Source organism: Bombina bombina, chromosome 1 (genome assembly GCF_027579735.1).
Source record: "Bombina bombina isolate aBomBom1 chromosome 1, aBomBom1.pri, whole genome shotgun sequence".
NCBI classification, from domain to species: Eukaryota; Metazoa; Chordata; class Amphibia; order Anura; family Bombinatoridae; genus Bombina; species Bombina bombina.
The window spans coordinates 925215548-925237900 of NC_069499.1; the positions used below are offsets into that span (position 1 = coordinate 925215548).

At 37.9% G+C, this 22353-nt stretch overlaps 1 protein-coding gene across 1 annotated transcript in view; it reads left to right on the top strand.

Annotated features, from left to right (window-relative positions):
* Positions 1 to 22353, top strand: part of LOC128640456 (chymotrypsin-like protease CTRL-1) — a 45648-nt gene that overhangs the window by 17720 nt on the left and 5575 nt on the right. The window contains exons 3-6 of the mRNA XM_053692935.1: positions 11303 to 11382; positions 12271 to 12352; positions 14604 to 14784; positions 17280 to 17413. Coding sequence (XP_053548910.1) covers positions 11303 to 11382; positions 12271 to 12352; positions 14604 to 14784; positions 17280 to 17413 — 477 coding nt within the window. The remainder of the gene's footprint in view (positions 1 to 11302; positions 11383 to 12270; positions 12353 to 14603; positions 14785 to 17279; positions 17414 to 22353) is intronic.

Below are 22353 nucleotides of genomic sequence, written 5' to 3' on the forward strand. Positions count from 1 at the left end.
AAATAAGCAACATATAGAATTTAGAGGAGTGGAGCTACAAGTGTATTCAGATCTAAGCCCAACTACTCTTCAAAAGAGGAGAGATCTCAGATTTGTTACCTCAGTCCTGAAAGCTAATAGAATCCCATACAGATGGGGATTTCCCACCAGCCTCATGGTCACAAAAAATAATGTCACACATGTCCTCAAGAGCCCAGCTGACCTCCCTTCCTTCAACCAGGCACTGGATCTTAACATAAGACTTCCTGTGAAGGCTCCAATGGCCCCAGAGGGCCCAGCAGATGGAGAACCCAGTGGCTTGTAGCAATCCGCAGTAGGATTATAAGGAACATTCTTTTTATTTAACACCTTCATGCTGTGACCTACCCATTTTAGCACCAGTCCTGAACTTGGGCTGCAACATCCTGGACAATGAGAATCGTCTCAGATAAGTTAAGATTTTATGGTGTCTTCAGTTACATCAAGACTTGACTGATTATAACCAATGTGGTCAATACTTAGAACTATAATAGTAATAATGATAGATGAATGCATGTATTCCCTATACTTAGGATGTTATGTTATAACTGCACATGTATGGATAATTGTATTCTGTTGCTCACGGTTCTAGAGATAAGAGTGGATTATATTTATAATAATAATTATATCAAGTCCATAAGACAAACCAGTGAGGAACAGAGGTACTAGGGTCTGTCCCAGGAGTAGACTGACCACAACCCGTGTGGTCAACTCAAAGAATTATACTGTTACTTGTACTAGATAAATGTATGTGGTTCTTGTGCTAACAATGTCTTGTAACATCTACACATGTTTGAATTATTACCTGTCACTGCCTCACGCCTCAAAGCTAAAATCTAGAACTACAATCACATCACCCCCGTATACTAGCAAGGTTTGAGTGGAACACGGAACACTTGACTCAGACAGATCAGTACTCAAAACCTATTTGGAACACACCAGCTAGCATGAGGCTTATATAAATTAATCTGTCAATGAAAACACATTGAGTTACAAAGTATAGGTCATACAGTAAGACCCTTCTAGAGCAATCACAGGAAGTCCCTAAACTAAGTCTCTTTCTAGGTATGTGGAGTAACAATTGTGCTTAACTAAATAATTATTAGGAGTTGTTGGAAAAGGGGATAATGCATCTTAACTCCCTAAATTAACAAACTAGGGCAGAGGGAGATGACATCATAGTATAATAATCCTATAGTGCTCCTACATCAAATCAGATGAGAGCAGAGGTGCTACAAAAATTGGGCCTCCCTTTACTTAGATACCTCTCGACCAATCCTAAGAGACTCCTTTGCCTACTCGAAGTAGAAAGCACATAATAAACGCACAGTTAAACAAGAACAACATGGTTGACCACTAGATTAGAGAACATCTAAAAACAATCACCTAAACTACCAAGGTATAGAATAGACAAGGACCTCTTCAACACATAGACTACTGATTTCATGTTAGGTCCCCCCCTGACATCCGATGTGAGATTCAACACAGGAGCGCACACATAGAGATATAGTGGGTAGGTCGTGAAAATGCTATCACTAAATGCACTTATTACTGTTGTTTATCTTTTCTAAGTAATATATATGTTGTGTAAGTAGGCGGGGAACACTACCCCTGCTTTTACTGTTTATTGTTGTTATCTGTTCTTTTTTAACAGATTGGTTTCTTTACATTATCAGATTAGATTTTACGTGTTCACCCTTCTAACTTTCATCTATTATTCTCTCTTGCTCTCCCTCTACCCTCTCTGTTCTCTATACCTCCCCCCTTATCCTATTCCTCTACCCCCCCCTCTTTTTTTTTTTTTTTTTTTTTTTTTTTCTCCCTTTTGAAAAGAATAAGGAAAAATGGCGAACCAGCGCTTAGGAATAGTATCTCGTCCCATAGAATTAATTTCTATAAATGCAAAAGGCCTGAACAGCCCAGCTAAACGCTCTATGGTAATGAGAGACTTACATAGACAGGGAGGTAACATCATCTACCTCCAAGAGACACATTTTGCAATAGGTCATGAACCCCGCTGGTTTAGCCGACAATATCCACTTGCCTTTTTTGCCTCAGGCCCCCAGAAAAAAAATGGGGTAGGTGTCCTTTTTAGTGCAGATATACCTTTCAAACTTGCACAAATATACAGAGACCCAGAAGGTAGATACTTGATTCTCACAGGTTCACTATACAACAGGCCTCTAACTTTAGCTAATGTTTACTGCCCAAATCAATCTCAGCAGGTCTTCTTTCAGAAAGTAATCCACAAAATACTTGAGATCCAATCTGGGATCCTATTCTTGGGTGGGGACTTAAACATCTCCCTAGATCCAACCCTCGACACCTCCGATGGACTCTCCAGCGCCCCCATAAATCGCTTAAACGATTACTGACTACTATTAAGGACGCAGCACTACACGACATTTGGCGAATACACCACCCCACAACCAATAACTACTCATTCTACTCCCATCCACACAGAAAATACTCCAGAATAGATTACTGGTTAACAGACACTATCGGACTCACACTCTCCACCAATAGTAACATACTTCCCATTACATGGTCAGATCATGCCCCGGTTACTTGTACCGTATTATGGTCTAATGTACCGGCCACACCTTATATTTGGAAGATGGACGACCTTCTCCTAGAAGATCCAGTATTTAAACTAGAAGTTGAAGGGGCCCTAAAAGAATACTTCCACATACATAGAGATTCGGATTCCCAGACCACTGTGATCTGGGAAGCTCATAAATGTACAATCAGAGGCCTCTTTCTCAAACAAAAGGCTAGACTAGTCAGGGGAAGGAGGGAGAAATACCGCAGATTGCTTGATGCAGTGGAAATAGCGGAACAAGCACATAAAAGAAAGCCAACTGATATCGCATTGACCAAGACTCTGGCTCAGGAGAGGTCGGAACTTATGAAGTTCCTTCAAGTAGACTATCAAAAAGCGGCCTTAATTTTAAGGCAACAGTTTTACGAACAGGGAGATAAAGCTGGACGCTTACTGGCCAGAGCAATAGCGAGGAAAAAAACCAAACACTATGTATATAGTATGATACACCCAGACGGGGAATCGAGAGAGGATGGCAAGTCAATCGCTGAGATCTTTGGATCCTACTATGATAGCCTGTATAACATACAGAGAATGCCTAATGTGGGAGACGAGCCCCTCCTCCGCTCTCGAGAATCACAACAGATTCTGGAATACCTAGAGGGAGTAAAGATCCCTCAGCTTTCTGAACAAGATTCTGAAGCGTTGGAGTCTCCGTTCACGCTGTCAGAAATCAAACAAGCCATTAAAGATCTGGCAACCGGGAAGAGCCCAGGCCCGGATGGATTTGGAACCAAATATTATAAAACATTTGGTGATATATTGGCATCAGAACTGCAGAGTCTTTTTAATCAATTGTCTGATTCCCCGGTTTTGCCCCATTCCATGCTCGAAGCACATATTACAGTCATCCCTAAACCCAACAAACCTGACAATAAACCAGAGAACTTCCGCCCTATCTCATTGCTAAATTCAGATATCAAGATTCTCGCGAAAGTTATAGCCAATCGTCTCAATAAATACCTCCCGCAGTTGATCTCTACTGACCAAGTGGGCTTTATCCCAAAACGTGAGGCAAGGGATAATACCCTTAAGGTCCTTCAGATTATTACACATGCTCACATCACCTCAACCCCGCTGGCCCTGGTCTCTACAGACGCAGAAAAAGCGTTTGACCGGGTCAGCTGGGTGTTTATGCGACACACTTTAGAGAAATTCGGCCTGGGCTCCAAATTTATAAACAGAATCATGTCCTTATACTCTTCTCCGAACGCTAGAGTTAGGGTGAATGGAGTGCTTTCTGGCGCCTTTACAATTCGCAACGGGACTAGACAGGGTTGTCCCCTGTCCCCCCTCTTATTCGCGTTGACAATTGAGATATTAGCGAGTAGGATCAGGGCAAACCCAGAGGTACACGGTATTCCAGTGGGAGGCGAAGAACATAAGCTCGCCATGTATGCGGATGATGTCTTACTTATGATATCGGATGTGAAGAGATCCCTAACGGCGGCCCTAGAAGAGTTCACACTCTTTGGCACCGTATCAAACTTCCTTTTGAACCCCACCAAATCAGAGATTATGAATGTTACGATCCCACACCCTGATTTTCAGGAGTTGGAAGGCTCATGCCCGATAAAAATTGCGCAGGGCAAACTGAAATATCTTGGCATCCATTTAACTTCAAACATAAAAGAGATAGTGGACATGAACTACAAAAATATCAGAGACGAAATCCTTAAGGACCTTTCGTCCTGGAGAAATAAAACCATCTCTTGGCTGGGGCGCATAGGGGTGGTCAAGATGAATGTGTTACCACGGGTGCTATATGTCATGCAAACCATCCCCTTATCGATGGCCTCACACATTATTCATCAGATACAGTCTGCTCTGGAGTCCTATATTTGGAGAGATCTGAAACCGAGAATCAACAGGAAAACTACTTTCCTACCACGGAATAGAGGCGGACTAGGTATCCCAGATTTAAGAATGTACCACACAGCTATATCCCTCCAGCGATTAGTAGAGTGGTGTCACAACTCGGCCCAAAAGGCATGGGTACAGATAGATGGTGTAATTCTAAAGAGGGGCAACGTGGGAGCTCTCGCGTGGACCCCTACTAATGACAGACCCCCAGTGATCAGTTTATATCCAATGATCGAGGAGGTATTCTCGATATGGGATAAACTACTTAAAAAAGCCAATCACGTCTCGACGCTACCCTCACCGATTACATCCCTCAATGAAAATCCTGAGATGGAATTTCTGCCCAGACTCAATCTCCCGAACAAGACGTATAGTCTAAGTGAAGCAGCAATATATAACATACTCACTCGGGACAAATTGAAGTCACAAGAAGAACTAATTGAGTGGAACAGAGAGGCATTTACCTCATGGTTCACAGTGACACAGATTCTGCATTACTTCACCTCCCATAAAGCTAAGTCAGATCTGACTAGACGAAGAACTTACTTTGAAACTCTGTGCACAATGACCACGCCCCCTTCTCATTTGATCTCTCAGATTTACAGATTACTACAGCAAGGCGGAGAAGACTATCTTCCCGGCTTCACACAGACTTGGCAAAATGAACTAGGCTTAGATATAGGACCTAAGGAATGGAACAAAATATTTGACAAAACAAAGAAAGCTTCAATTTCAGCTAGGGTTCAAGAAACACAATACAAACTGATGAGCAGGTGGTATCTGACCCCACAGAGGCTAAAACACATATACCCCCACACAAATGGGGGATGCTGGAGAGGATGCGGAGAAAATGGCACCTTACTACATATTTGGTGGACCTGTCCCTTACTAACACCTTATTGGAATGACATAATGGCCGAAATGAGCAGGGTCCTCGAGGTGATCATCCCACCTAATCCAAGTTATTTACTATATCATCAGCTACCTAAGATCACGAGGGAAGATAAGTATAGGCTCCTTCTGGTGATGCTCAATGGAGCAAAAAGCTTGATCCCTACGTATTGGAAAAAACAAACCACCCCCAGTGTTCAAGAGTGGAGGACCAAAGTGGCAGACCTGCTGAGACTTGAAAGATACCACTACCTTAAAATAGGAAAACTAGATACACATGAGATGATGCTTATGATCTGGGAGGGAAGAGGATTATAAACTAAAGAGGTGTTGCAATGGTCTGAGCTGGTACACAGTTGTTTTTTTCTTTCTTTTTTTTTTTTTTTTTTTTTTTTTTTCTTTCTCTTTCTCTTCCTCCCTCATCTCTGCACCCTGCAACCCTTACCCACTTATTCCACCTCTCTAGATATCTACCTTCTTCTTTAGGAGTACTGTATTATAGGCAGCAGTGTGTTATAAGTAAACTGCTGAAAATCGATAAATACCATGTGATCTGTACTCGAGAAACTATAATCTTCCTTCTTTCTGATATCCTCTATGTATTTCTAATTTGTATCACTAAACAGCTTATGATAGACGTTATTGTTATATGGTCAGTATACGTTTCTGTTGTTTCTGACGAAGTTTTTTCGAAGGCTGTTTGAATTGATCTAATTCTCATCTGCGAAATGGCATGATCAAACCTTAACTGTACAGGTGTTTGAAATTTTGTACAACTGACTTTGCAATGTAAGCAAATTAATTCCTTGTATTTTTCACATTTCGCCAATAAAGCTTTATTTTGAAAACAAAAAAAAAAATGAGAAAGCCAGTCTAAAACTGTGAGAGGGGGTATTTAACCTACATCTTTAATAGGGATCTGGTAATGTTTCACGACATATGCTGTAGAACTTACTCGGCCTACCTCTCAATTTTAACTAGAATGAGAGCTACAAAGCTATATATTTCTTACGTTAGTCTCAGTTTCCCAAGATTTTTGTAACACATGTCAATACAATGCTGCCATTTTGAAATTGTGCCTTGTAACTCTCTCTCTTGAGTATATTGACAATATCCGTATGTTGTACATGAGCTCTCATTCTGTATGTACTACCTTTTTCTCAATAAAAAGAAGTTTAAAAAAATTAAAATAATCCAGCGTGGTGCCTACATTTGAAGTGGTATGTGACCTGAGTCGCTCATGGGAATTCCATATGTGAAAAGATGAATCTATCAGTGGAACAGAGTGTATGTCCCATATTTAGCCGATTCCAGATCGGCTCCAGCCATGTATAGGGGCCAGCTGATAAAGATGATCCGCAACCGAAGTCAGACAGAGTACGCCTCCCTCCCCATCAGCTGCTGGCTGGGACCTCGGTACAGAGACGAGAGAGAAACCTCACAACTCAGTGACATTGCAATGCCGCACGCCTCCCGGACCAAGGGGAAGGTAGGTAAGAGGAGGGGATCTCCACAATGTAAATGCCCAGCAGGCGTTAGTGGTTGGGTGTACTGCAGAGCATGTTGGGTTGCAGTAACACCTGCAATGGCAGCCGCAACGTCCGGTAACTGAGTGCTCTGCATCGGTAAGCCCCTTTCTTCCGGTATGACAGCTGTTCTGGCGTGACCAGCCTCTTGTAAACCAGGTGCAATGCAAAAGTGGACATTATCCTCATAAGAGCTCTGCAAAGTCTCTTGGTGGCCCAGGTGAGTGTCAGCAGGCAATTCCTGTTTAATCGCTCTTACAAGTACTTGCATTAGACTTGAAAAGTGGGCATCCAACAAGGCCATGATTTCTTTATCCCACGAAGCCGGCGCCATCTTAGATTACTCAGATGTCCAAAGCGCTATGTATTTTGCCTTAGAGCTGGATCAAAACCAATGATATAGAGCGTTTGTACACTCCCGAACTCGTTCTTGAAAAGTTCATATGATTGGGGTCCGTCACTAGGTAACCTTAAATTGCAAAATAAGGCAGATAAGCCCCTATAAATAAATCTAGAGCCGGGAGCTCTGTAAAGACACGACCATCCGCTTTGGAAGCTAGCTCCGCCCTGAGTACGTTATTGAATGGTTTTATACTGGATTTTTATATCAGTATCTGTGCATATTCTTCTTATAGTAGTGTCTATTATGTGCAGTTATATGAAAATGTGTGCATATTGTCCCTTTAAGGGTATTGTAATGGATTAAAATGTCAATTTAATTTGTTTGTTAATGGGCCAATAATGGTCTATTTTGTGTGGATTTTATGAAATGCTTGTTTTACTTAAATTAATTAGGGATGGGGGAGCCTTGTTTGTGCGGTGCCTCCAATAAAAAGATTAAGATTTTCCAAACCCTACAAATACACACACCCACTATACTGATAATGCCTCTGTTCATATCCGTTAGAGAGACTTACACATAGGTTTGCCACCTCAGCCATGTTTTCCTGGATGCTTATGAGTTACACATTCTGCAGGGTAAGCAGGGCGGAACATGTATTGTGCCTCTGGACATCACATGAATAGTGCTGATAAACAACACAATACATGTTCCTCCCTGCACACCCTGCAGCATGTGTAACTCATAAGGAAGACATGGCCGAGGTGGCAACCCTATTTACACACGTGTCCCTATGGAGCACAGCAGGTTAATTGCACGTCACCTGTTCACTACACACTACTAACAGGTGTCCTGTGATGTAAACCCACAACATTATGTTTGTCGTTAATTGTGCACATTTGGTTTCTGGAATACAAAATCGGGAGATCAGTGATGCAGATAATTATTAACTTAGGGGTATTAAAAGCAGAAGCGTTTTAGGATTGTGATTACTGGAAAGCAAACTAAAAAAAACATACAAAGTGTATCTATAGAAAACCCTTTGCAAGATTTTTATCAAACTCCACATTTTAAAAGCATTTAGCACCTAACAACACAGACATACTGTGTACCAGTGTCCTTAAAGTGAATGTAAATTTTGATGCTAAAGTGCCCGGTTTTTAAAAATTTGATTAAAACAGGGGCACTTTAATTAATCAAAATTTACATTTCACTCCTGTTGAGAAAAAAAAAAACTTACCTTTTAATCTTCACAGCAGCTCCAACCTCCTCCACCCATTGCAAAGCCTCTTCCTGGGTCTAAAATGAGGAATCCGTCTTCCTCCAATCAAGGCATTGAATCAGACACTGATTCCCTCGGGTGAAGCCGTGATTGGAGGATGACCTATCCATCATTTCTGACGCCAGACGACCGGAGGAAGCTGGAGCTGCTGTGAAGATTAAAAGGTACGTTTTTTTTCACAGCGAGTGAAATGTAAATTTTGATGAATTAAAGTGCCCCTGTTTTTAATTGAATTTTTAAAAACCGGGCCCTTTAGCATCAACATTGACATTCACTTTAAAGGGACAGGAAACCATAATAGTTTCTTTCATGATTTGGATAGAACATAACATTTTTAACAACTTTCCATTTTACTTCTATTATCAAATTTGCTTCATTCTCTTGTTATCCTTTTGCTGAAAGAACTAGTTAGCCAAACACAAGAGACACAAATGTGTGTGGGCACCAATCAGCAGCTAGCTCCCACTAGTGTATTCTTTTTCAACAAGGGATACCAACAAAGCACATTTGAAAATAGTAGTTAATTTAAAATTGTCTTAAAATTGCATGCTCTATTTGAATCATGAAATTTTAATTTTGACTTTCCTATCCTTTTAAGGGGTTTTCAGGCCTGTGATAGCGTGGGTATCCCCGAAAGCAGTGAGACATCTTTTTACTACGGCTCACTGCATGAGGCATTCGGCAATAGCTGGGTCTTGCTACTGTCGGGGAGAGACAAGATATTTAACTCCTTAGGGTGAAAACGACAGCCAACAAATAGGGTAGATCATCTGTTAAGGGGTTAAAACGGTTATTTTGATAGCACAAGTTGCACTGTTTGCAGTCCAGATACACACTCCTAGAAAAGCCTTTTGAGTATATTTATCTTGTCTTTGTTGTTGCCAGCTTAATATAGATATAAAGGAGCGTCTGCACTGATCAAGTGATCCCTGTATAGAATGTTGCAATTTCTGAATCTCTGGATGCAGTAAAGAAAATACAGTTTAGTAATAAATAATGAATGCACATTACAAAGGATTTTCACTACACATAATTAAAGGGACATTAAATAGAAACATTTATAATTGAAAAAAAAGCATACATAGGTAGGCTCAGGAGCAGCAATGCACTGTTGGGAGCTAGCTGCTGATTGGGGGCTGCACATATGCCTCTTGTCATTACCTCGCTTGATGTGTTCAGCTAGCTCCCAGTAGTGCATTGCTTTTCCTTCAACAAAGGAAACAAGCAGAATGAAGAAAATGTAATAATAGAATTAATTTAAAAAAAAGTTGTTTAAAATTGTATGCTGTATCTGAATCATGAAAGAAACAAATGGATTTCATGTCCCTTTAAAAAGTTTATTGGTGTTATTTTGATGTTTTTGTGTCCTTTGACAATGTTTAATGTTAACTAAGCGCAATGCAATTAGTAACACATACAATTTATGATAAAACTTAAAGGGACACTGAACCCAAATTTTGTCTTTCGTGATTCAGATAGAGAATGCAATTTTAATCAACTTTCTAATTTACTCCTATTATCAATTTTTCTTCGTTCTCTTGCTATCTTTATTTGAAAAAGAAGGCAGCTAAGCTGTTTTTTTGGTTCAGTACTCTGGACAGCACTTTTTTATTGGTGGATGAATTTATCCACCAATCAGCAAGAACAACCCAGATTGTTCACCAAAAATGGGCCGGCATCTAAACTTACATTCTTGCATTTCAAATAAAGATACCAAGAGAATGAAGAAAATTTGATAATAGGAGTAAATTAGAACCTTTCTTAAAATTTCATGCTCTATCTGAATCACAAAAGAAAAAAATTGGGTTCAGTGTCCCTTTAAAGGGCACAAGTCTAAACTAGTATGTAAATCTAATTGAATTGTCATGTCATGCAGTGCTATATTGCACTGGGCTTGTTTCTCCTTCATATACAGAAATGCAGCGAATGCCTTTCTAGAATCTTGCGAGAGATCTTGAAGCGCTGGAGTGTCCTTTTAGATCGTCTCATCTGATTAGAGAGCTTTATGGAAGATATCTTTCATCTCTCTGGGACTTCCAGGTTACGGCCATTTTCTCTTGGGAATTCAGAGTTCAGCCCCTGTGAAGTATGTAGTATAATTTGTCTATCAGATGGAGAATTTTTGATAATCGGCCCTAAAATGTGTTCAGCTGCATAAAAATTGTGTTGTGTTAATGTAAAGTTTTAGGGCCCGATTTATGAATCAGTCGATGCTGCTTATTCTGTGCGAGCCTTCTGGCCCTCTGAGGTGGCGGACAGCAATCATCCTGATCAGATACAATCGGAATGATTGACACCCCCTGCTAGCGGTCGATTGGCCGCAAATGTGCAGGGGGCGGTGCAATGATATCAAAATGCCTGTGCAATGATAATGCTGTCGGCATTTATCGATGTCGGGCGGACATGAACACCCGACACTTGATAAATAGGCCCCCTAGTCTGAAGATTTTATTTGTAACACTCAATTTGTGGATTTTATTTTATATATATATATAAAAAAAATAATGTATCAGATTAATTGAAAACATAATCGTCCAATTAATAGATTATGAAAATAATCGTTAGTTGCCCCCCTACATGGAATACAGACTTTATCACCGTAATCTATTAATACACAATTATTAGCTGTGATAATACCATTAGAGCTTGCATCAGTTACTTGAACCTATCCTATGCATGTACAATGATTTAAGATGAGCTTGCAAGCTTATTACTAATTTAGTACCCATTTTAGTCCTGTGTTGCAAAAAATAAAACATTTTTTTTCTATTGCTTCTCAGGATGGATCTGGGTTTCACTTTTGCGGTGGTTCACTCATTAATCAATATTGGGTAGTCACGGCGGCACACTGCAATGTCAGGTAAGGCTAATATATTAATTGCCTAAATCATTACTTGTTTACAAAATTGTGTAATATCGTATTATCCAGTGTAAATAACAAGTAATAATAGTAATAAAAAAATAACTTTAGTAACAGTAGCAGTTAATAATAAACTATTAGTCACAAGGTGATTTGAGCTCCTCAGTCATGTGTGTCCATAAAATAAAATAGTCTACGTCACAACTCATCTCCATATGCTCTCCAAACACTTCTGCTTCACCTATAATCTAATTCCTGTACTCTCTGTCATATCCTTTTCTAACCGCTGCTTCGAGGGCAGGTCCCAAATTGCGCCACCTGTATGGAATTCCCATTCTCATTAGAGATATCAGTTATATGGTTTTCAACGTGTCCTGGAACCCTACGTCTCCAGAGAATCACATTATGTAATCTCATCACATCAGACTTATATATATATATAAGGTTGGGTGGCACTGGCTGTGCCATGGTTGGGGTGAGGGTCTTGCATGGGTTGTGCTGGGTGGGCTCATGGGAGCATCTCTTGGGTACGATGGAATACTATTTAGAGAAAGGCATTTTCTGTAGGGGAGAATTAGCACATACGGGTGAAACAGAATAATAGGTGTCTCATGGAAATTAAAAGGTTTATTTAAATAAAACTTAATTATGTTGGTTAAGATTTTAATTTACTGAAGAGATCATAGTGGTAGTTGTTTCATAAGTTGTGGGTGACTAGTTTTTTTTAATATATATATATAAATTTATATCCATAAATATAAATATTGGGCAATATATGTCTTAATCTTTTGTTTAGCTTGATCATTTGTCTGTCACATTATGTAGCAGTAAATATTTTTTAGGTGTTCAGATGCTAATTTGCTTTTTGCTGTTGTTGATACAATGCAGTCCCAGTCGTCATTTGGTCGTTTTGGGAGAATATGACCGTAACTCTAATTCAGAACCTATCCAAGTTAAATATATTGCTAAGGTAAGTTGGCAATCACAGGTGCAACTACAGAAGAAACAGGGCAAATGACTGGCTTAGAGCCCAGAAACAACTAATCTCAACCTTGAACACCAACTCATTTTATTGTTCTAAAATGATTTTAGTTACTAATATTACTTAAAGGGACATACACATCATGTAACTGCAAGAGTTTCATGTAGCTTTGTAATAAGCTAATCAAGTATGACAGTATATTACACAGTTATTTGTCACACAATTAAACATTTTATACTAACATCTCAGTGTTTATGTCCCTTTAAAAGATATTTTGAAACAATTGTACAACCTGAGCAGTACCAATCCCCTTCATTTTATCGGCAAATACTAGAGATTTTATGGCACACTACATAATCACCAAGATGTCTCTGCCGCTTCATAATCCTGCAGCTGATTTATTTAAAGGGACCCCATGCGCATATTGTTGCAGTAAAAAAATAGGTGCTTACATTTTTTTTCACACCTCTGCTAGACGTGCTGTGACATGTCTGGGATAAACTACAGCAAATATATAAAATACAACAGCATATCATTTTGTAGATGATGTGGCTAGTTATAACTAATTTCTAGTTAGGGGTTCCATGTACTAAGCCGTCAATTCATCCGTCATTTTAGACGCGGATAAACTCGCCGTTACTCGCCGCGGGCGAAATGGTGTCCGCTGTCACTATGTACTAATAATCCCCCAATAAATAGACAAGTCTAGCCCGCCGCGAGCAGTGGCGGATTATTGATAAATTTGACGCCTCGCTCGCCGCGACTAAGCTGATGTACTTAACTTTCAGTTGAATTGTCTGGCCAATTATTAACACGTGACATGCAAGGTGTCACGAACATCATAGTAGTCGCGGGAATAGAATTTTGCTCCTATAAAAGTTCAACTTATCTAAACAACTTTATTATTGTTCAAAATTTTTTGAAGAGTGATAACAGAGCGTTATTTTTGTAATATTTATTTACAATTTGGATATGGCTTCATCTGGATCTGATAATATATAAATATTAATATAAAAATAATTATAAAGATTGACAACTATACAATACAAATTTAAAATATAGATTACTCTTTAATTACAGTCGACAAATTTGGCGCAATTTATGTACATGGAAATGAGAGACAAATTAGACGCCAGTTATGCTGTACAATGCTGATATTACTGCCTTTTATATATGTCTAGACTGGCGTCTAGATTGACTTTCCTATTGTTTTGTACCTTGCCCGCCACCTAAAAGGTGGCGAGGCAAAAATAACGAGGTGGGAGCGGAAATTGTAGCGAGCGGACAAATAGATTTTTTAGTACATTCGTTTTTGGCGAGTTGGTGGTCAAATGTGTCTAATTACAGTGAAAAATGGAGAGGTAGCGAGGTTTGGCGGATAAGTACTCTCGCAATTTTAAAGATGCGAGTTTGAACATAGTTGACGACTTTGTACATATCAGTTTGCGAGTTTTGACGCGAGATTTGTTGCGGGTAGCTCGCTGACTGCTTAGTACATGGAGCCCTAGGTCAGTGAAAGCACCATAAACTTCAACTAAAATCCCACAATAACACCATATGAGAATATATATTTGTGCATTTCCATAAAGATACCCAATATTGCGTATGTCACCTAACATTTTACAAATTTGATGTTTTTTTGTCTAATGATTTGGAATAAAAGACGAAAATTACACTAGCTGCAGATGTTTTCAAATGTCAAGTTAGAATATACTGGAATGGGGACCAAAATTTACGCTTTTAAAATGTTTAAACTATTTGTATTTTATGCACATATTTAGTTTCAAAGAAACATGGTGTATAATGGTTATTCAAAAACCATTTCTTAGTCTAACTAGGTACATTTACTAAGAACATGACTGTGAACATTGCAATCACAGTTAGCCTATCATTCGTATAAACAAATGAAAACCATATAAATAAAATAATTGCTTTATTCAAGAGGCCACACCAGTTTAAAAATAAAGTGGGGGGTTTTGTTCTTTTTTAAAAAAAAATTTTTTATTTTATTCTACAAATACTTTTACAAATTTGTGCTCACTGGCTGTATTATCATCTGAAGCAAAATGGGAATGTAGCAGTTCAACTTTGACTACATATTTACTCTTTTGAAAGAGTTAAATACATATTAAAAGAACAGAATTTATTAACAATAATTTTTAAACACAAGAATTTCCCTGTAAATTTTCACTCACTTGAGCTGTTGTCATAAATTCCTAATGTGGTTGATGTCTTCCAGGCCATAACTCATCCGAACTGGAATCGTAACACATTCAACAACGATATAACATTACTAAAGCTCTCCACTCTTGCAACCCTGAACTCCATTGTATCTCCTGTGTGCCTGGCTGCTTCAAGCGATGTTCTGCCAAGTGGAATAGTTTGTGTTACTACTGGGTGGGGACGCACAAGTGGAGCAAGTATGTACCTGATTATAAGTGGAGGACACTAGATCTCACACTTTCTTTGCTTGGTAAAGCTGATACGACTGAAAAGGAACTACACACACAGAGTACTTACTAAGTGACGCGGCTATAATTGTTGCTCTCAGGTGGTGCCAGTTGGTATTAGAAGTAAATGGAAAACTTACATTTTGCAATTTGCTGGAAAGGTATTCATTTAAATATAGCATTAGCCTATACGCCAGGGGTGTTTCCCAAACCCAGTCCTCAGGACCCTTACTCAGGCCAGATATTCATTATATCTTAACTAGAGCACAGGTGAAACAATCAGCACAACCATCAGCTTAATATTTCACCTGTGCTCTAGTTAAGATATAATGAATATCTGGCCTGAGTAAGGGTCCCGAGTACTGGGTTTGGGAAACACTGCTCTAGACCATATATTGTAGAGATGCAAAAATGTGGGCATAAAGCTAATTATAAAGGGCACATTGTACTGGTGAGGAACTTTTTATTTAGCTCTCTTTTCTTTACCTTTCTCCTTGATAGTAGAACTCCTGGACAGATAAAAAATGTCACTACCTTGCCCATTCAGGCACTTTTGAGATTTAGGGGAGCTAAAATAATGAATGGTCATTTCCATTTGTTCAGATTTTGTTTTTCTGCAAGATATTTATATAGGGTTGTCACTATGGTTCCTAGGTTTTTACTGGGCCTAAAAGTAGAGTTGATGAAGCAGGAGCAGAATAACTACCTATTTTTGTCATCACTTAAAAAATAATTGGCCAACATTTAAGAACTATGGTAAAAATGAGTTTGTTGCAAAATAAAATGTGGATTTAAATAAAGAGCATTTGCCCAAATGGAGGTCCTAGACAACATAATGAAGAAGTCCTGAGAGACAACTTCAGTACTAATGGACTCAGAGATCCAGGACACCTCCCAGGTGATGATGCTGGTAAAATAAGGTTATGAAGAGAAAAATAAAGCCCGGGAGTTCTGGTTTTAATTTTCCTCCAATCATTCTGAGGCTTGCTGTTTGTTCCTTTCTTCTGGACTGTCTGGTGCTTTCTTGACATGATGATGGGTGCCTTAAAGGGTCACTATACTGTATTTTCCCCTTATTGTGTTCTCAATGACTTGTTATTCCATGTACATGGCATAAAATGTATTAGAGCTTGGTCATTTTGGTTTACTCTTGTATTTGAAATAGTTAAAATTTGCTCTTTGAATCTATAATGAAAGTTCCAATTTACAAATAATGTTCCATAATAATTAATGACATTATAGTAAAACTGCATATTCAAGCATTTTATATTTCAATTTCAAAGTGTTTCTGTCACTTTAAACATTACAAAAAGCTTTGCAAAAAATGAAACAAAATGTAAATGTACGCTTTTTAATTATATAGATCCAAAAATCATGGAACACTATACAAAAGTGTTTTCTGATAGATTGGAATACTCAAAGCAAAGTATCTCTAGCGAGTATTCTCAATATGAACTTGAAAGAAATCAATATAAAACAGTGGAAAAAATAGGTCTTCTTATGAACTGGAATGGCCTCGGATTTGAAAACCTTGTGAAAAAACATTTGATTAATTCTTACAAATTGAACTAGAGTCCTTTTTTATGAACGTTTCCATACTGCAAAGAAGATAAGAAAATGCAAAAAAAAATGTAAGATTTGTAAGATTAGCTATAAATGCTGTTTCTCTAAAAGTTAAGAAAAAGATTTATTAAAGCAAATCTTGCTTTTACATTTGTCCACAGACACAATTAAGGTTAGCAAACGCATCTCTCACAAAATAGGTATATAATAACAATATATTGGTGTAGTGCAACCATTATATACTGCTTTCCAGTGTAAAAGAGTATTTATATTTTATTGCAGAAATAATATTAGTAATACAATTTAAAACAAGTTAACACAAATCCTCTTAAAGGGATATGAAACCCACAAAATGTTATTTTGTGATTCAGACAGCAAACCATTTAAAAAGTTTCCAATTTACTTTACTATTTTTAAATTTACTTCGTTCCCATGGTATTCTTTGTTGAAGAGCTACCTAGGTAGGCATCTGGAGCACTATATGGCAGGAAATAGTGCTGCCATATAGTGCTCATGCAAATGGATAAGCTTCTTGCAAAACTGCTGCTATATAGTGCTCCAAACATGTGCACTCTCCTGAGCTATCTCTGCTTTTCAACAAAATATACCAATATAACAAAGAAAATTTGATAATAGAAGTAAATTAAATAGTAGTTTGAAATTGCATGAACTGAACCATGAAAGAAGAATTGTGGGTTTCATGTTCCTTTAATTCCATGATTATTAGATATAATCAACTATATATAATAATATGATACGATAAATAAGCTTCTGGTGTCTTATGACATTAAAGAATATGATTAAGTTCAGGTTCTCTCTGGTTTTATAGTTAAATGCTTAACACAGTGATTTCAGAAAGACTAAGCTAACTATATCATACTGTGTATTTTCCCCCAATTCAGGTAATACAACACCTGCAAGGCTGCAGCAAGTCGCGCTTCCATTGGTAACCGTAAACCAGTGCAAGCAGTACTGGGGAAGTCAGATCACAGAAACTATGATCTGTGCAGGAGCTTCTGGAGTCTCTTCTTGCCAGGTAACTTGCAGGATTGGAAAGTGCTATTAGAGCATTTACTACTTTGCAGGGGTAAAACACATAGCAGGTGATCACAATCTATTTGATAAATATTGATAATTACATACCTCCCAACATTTCCAAATTGAAATGTGGTGGGCAGGAGCAGGGACGGGGCTTAAAAAAACAAAGTAATCTAAATAAAATTCTAAATAAAGTCATATCTTTAAATACTCTTAGGCAGCAAATCAAACACAAGCTCAAACTACTGGTATAGCTATGTGAGCTCTGTATTTATTTAGCCCTTGCAAAGACAGTGCTAAATATTTTTTATCTTAATTGGACATTTAATAATAAATTCTTTAAAACTGATCTCTGCATTCCCCATTAATATTCTAGATTCTGGCCTTTAAAGTCAGCAAAAATGCACATAATACACTACATAGCATACACTTACACATGCAGATACACACACACTACATAGCATACACTTACACATGTAGATACACACACACACACACACACACACACACACTACATAGTATACACTTACACATGTAGATACACACACACACACTACATAGTATACACTTACACATGTAGATACACACACACACACACACACTACATAGTATACACTTACACATGCAGATACACACACACACTACATAGTATACACTTACACATGCAGATCCACACACACACACTACATAGTATACACTTACACATGCAGATACACACACACACTACATAGTATACACTTACACATGCAGATCCACACACACTACATAGCATACACTTACACGTGTAGATACACACACACACTACATAGTATACACTTACACAAGCAGATACACACACACTACATAGCATACACTTACACATGCAGATACACACACACTACATAGTATACACTTACACATGTAGATACACACACACACACTACATAGCATACACTTATACATGCAGATACACACACACACACTACATAGCTAGCTTACACTTATACATGTAGATACACACACACATACTGCATAGTATATACTTACACATGCAGGTACACGCACAGTACATAGTATACACTTATGCATACAGATACACACACACACATCCACACACTACATAGCATACACTTATACATGCAGATACACACTAATACATACAGATTCACACACACACACACTACATCATATATGGGTATCTGTAATTCATTGTATGGGGTCCTGGGGTTGGCAAGCAGATTAGCTGGCAGTCTGAGGCTGCCACTGTTTGTTACCCTGGTGTTAGCACTGCTCATCGTATAAAACTGAAGGCATGCTAGTATTATCATCAGGGGTTAGATGTCATCACTACCAGAGGTTAGAGGTCACCATTACCTGAGGTCAGAGTGTATACAGCCTTCTTACTCCTGCTTAACCCACACACCATTCCTTTTCCACAGGCAATCTAATAGGTATATAACTCTGGGAGAGAAAAGCCAGGTGCTTCTGAGTATGGGCCCAATAGAATAAGAAAAAAAAATGTTTAATGCATGGGGCAATGCGGGACAGATGACTAGCAACCCTGGACAGTGGGACAGACCCCTAAAAAATCAGGACATATGTGCCAATGCTGTTTTCCTGTTCACAATCCAAATTCTTGATGCATACAGGCACATTTACTTATATAAAAACTGTTGTTTTTTTTTACATGCACATGAACAAACAAAAAAACCCATAGGGTTGCCATAGGTCAGTTATAACCATTCATTATATTTTGAACTACATAAGGAACTTGGGACCACATTACGAGTTGAGTGCAAAATATTTTCCTTACGCTAAAGCGATATTTGTGCTCAGCTGAGTAATAAAAGCGCACGTTAATGTGCGCTGGTATTACAAGTTAGGTGCAATGTGAACGCGACCTTGTATTACGAGTTAGGTGCAATGTGAACGCAAATATATACATATATATTTATGGGTTAATATGTGTATATAGACATATTAACACATAAATATAAATATATATATATATATATATATATATATATATATATATATATATATATAAAAGCATATACTGTACATATATATTTACTGGGAACACAGAGTTCCCATAGACCGCAATGTAAAGAAACTTTTCTGTGCAGTTTTCTTTTTAACTAACACCCCCATAAAAATGCTACAATTGGTATTTTTTTTAATAAAATACACACCACTGTATTTTGGGGGCGTTCGGGGCACATTTATAAAAGATCTGATCTCTGGTTCATTTTATAAGTGCTAATTGCTACAGCGAGCTTGCGGTAGCAATAACCAGATTAGTGCTCCACTTGCAATCTAGCCCTATATGTATAACACACATTCAACCAACTGTTCAATGACTAATCTTGCCAGACTAAAACGGACTCATTTTGCAAAACACAACTTTTTTCCTTAATGGTTCAGGCAGAGGGGCTAATTTATCAGGCAGTCAAGGCTGCTTCTTCTTCAGGCTTGCTGGAATCAGGAGTTAAGAAGTAGCGGTCGTAAGCAATCGTCCCGATCTGGATGATTGACAACCCCTGCTAGCGGCCGCGAATGTGCAGGGGGCAGCATTGCACAAGCATTTCACTAGAAATGCTTGTGCAATAATAAATGAGAGTGAAGCAAATTTGATAAGAAAAGTAAAAAAAAATGTAACATTCTTTTTTTTGTTAATTATTTGCTTTATCTGAATCCTGAAAGAAATTTTTTGGGTTCATGCCCCTTTATGTTTTTGTTGCAGCATTAAATAGCAGATAGTTAAAAAAAGGGGTCCAAAGCATTTTACAGTTAAAGAAAGAGAGACAAACAGGCCTAGTCAGGTAGAGAGAGAACAATCTTACAAAAAAGTGTTTATGTTTATCTTTATTGTTAACTAAACTGTCCAAATGATTTCATTGCAAATGTTCTAGACACAATATTCATTTAAAAACAATGTACAGTCACAGTCAGACATTGATATGGTATAGGGTAGGTTAATATCTAACCTCACATACATCCCTATTTGTTTGTTTGTATGGGTAGCCATGCAATATCATGCATTTGTTTTCATGCTTTTAAAAAAGGTAAATATTTATCCGTACGGGGATTTACAGCATTTATATTCATCTGCAGGGGGATTTATAGCATTTATATTTATCTGCAGGGGGATTTACAGCATTTATATTTATCTGCAGGGGGATTTACAGCATTTATATTCATCTGCAGAGTGATTCACAGCATTTACAGTATATTCATCTGCAGGGTGATTCACAGCATTTACATTATCTGCAGGGGGATTCACAGCATTTAGATTTATCTGCAGGTGATTCACAGCATTTATATTCATCTGCAGGGTGATTCACAGCATTTATATTTATCTGCAGGGGGATTTATAGCATTTATATTTATCTGCAGGGTGATTCACAGCATTTATATTATCTACAGGGTGATTTACAGCATTTATATTTATCTGCAGGGGGATTAACAGCATTTATATTCATCTGCAGGGTGATTCACAGCATTTATATTCATCTGCAGTGGGATTTACAGCATTTATATTTATCTGCATGTGATTCACAGCATTTATATTCATCTGCAGGGTGATTCACAGCATTTATATTTATCTGCAGGGGGATTCACAGCATTTATATTCATCTGCAGAGTGATTCACAGCATTTATATTCATCTGCAGAGTGATTCACAGCATTTACAGTATATTCATCTGCAGGGTGATTCACATCATTTATAATTATCTGCAGTGGGATTTACAACATTTATATTATCTGCAGAGGGATTCACAGCATTTATATTTATCTGCAGGGTTATTTACAACATTTAAATTCATTTACACGGTGAGTTACAGCATTTATATTTATATGCAGGGGATTTACAGCATTTATATTTATCTGCAGAGTGATTCACAGCATTTATATTCATCTGCAGAGTGATTCACAGCATTTATATTCATCTGCAGGGTGATTCGCAGCATTTATAATTATCTGCAGGGGGATTTATAGCATTTATATTTATCTGCAGGGTGATTCACAGCATTTACATTATCTGCAGGGGGATTTACAGCATTTATATTTATCTGCAGGGGGATTCACAGCATTTATATTATCTGCAGGGGGATTCACAGCATTTAGATTTATCTGCAGGTGATTCACAGCATTTATATTCATCTGCAGGGTGATTCACAGCATTTATATTTATCTGCAGGGGGATTTATAGCATTTATATTATCGGCAGGGGGATTTACAGCATTTATATTTATCTGCAGGGTGATTCACAGCATTTATATTATCTACAGGGTGATTTACAGCATTTATATTTATCTGCAGGGGGATTCACAGCATTTATATTCATCTGCAGGGTGATTCACAGCATTTATATTTATCTGCAGGGGGATTCACAGCATTTATATTCATCTGCAGAGTGATTCACAGCATTTATATTCATCTGCAGAGTGATTCACAGCATTTACAGTATATTCATCTGCAGGGTGATTCACAGCATTTATAATTATCTGCAGTGGGATTTACAACATTTATATTATCTGCAGAGGGATTCACAGCATTTATATTTATCTGCAGGGTTATTTACAACATTTAAATTCATTTACACGGTGAGTTACAGCATTTATATTTATATGCAGGGGATTTAAAGCATTTATATTTATCTGCAGAGTGATTCACAGCATTTATATTCATCTGCAGAGTGATTCACAGCATTTATATTCATCTGCAGAGTGATTCACAGCATTTATATTCATCTGCAGGGTGATTCGCAGCATTTATAATTATCTGCAGTGGGATTTACAGCATTTATATTTATCTGCAGGGGGATTCATAGCATTTATATTATCTGCAGGGGGATTCACAGCATTTAGATTTATCTGCAGGTGATTCACAGCATTTATATTCATCTGCAGGGTGATTCACAGCATTTATATTTATCTGCAGGGGGATTTATAGCATT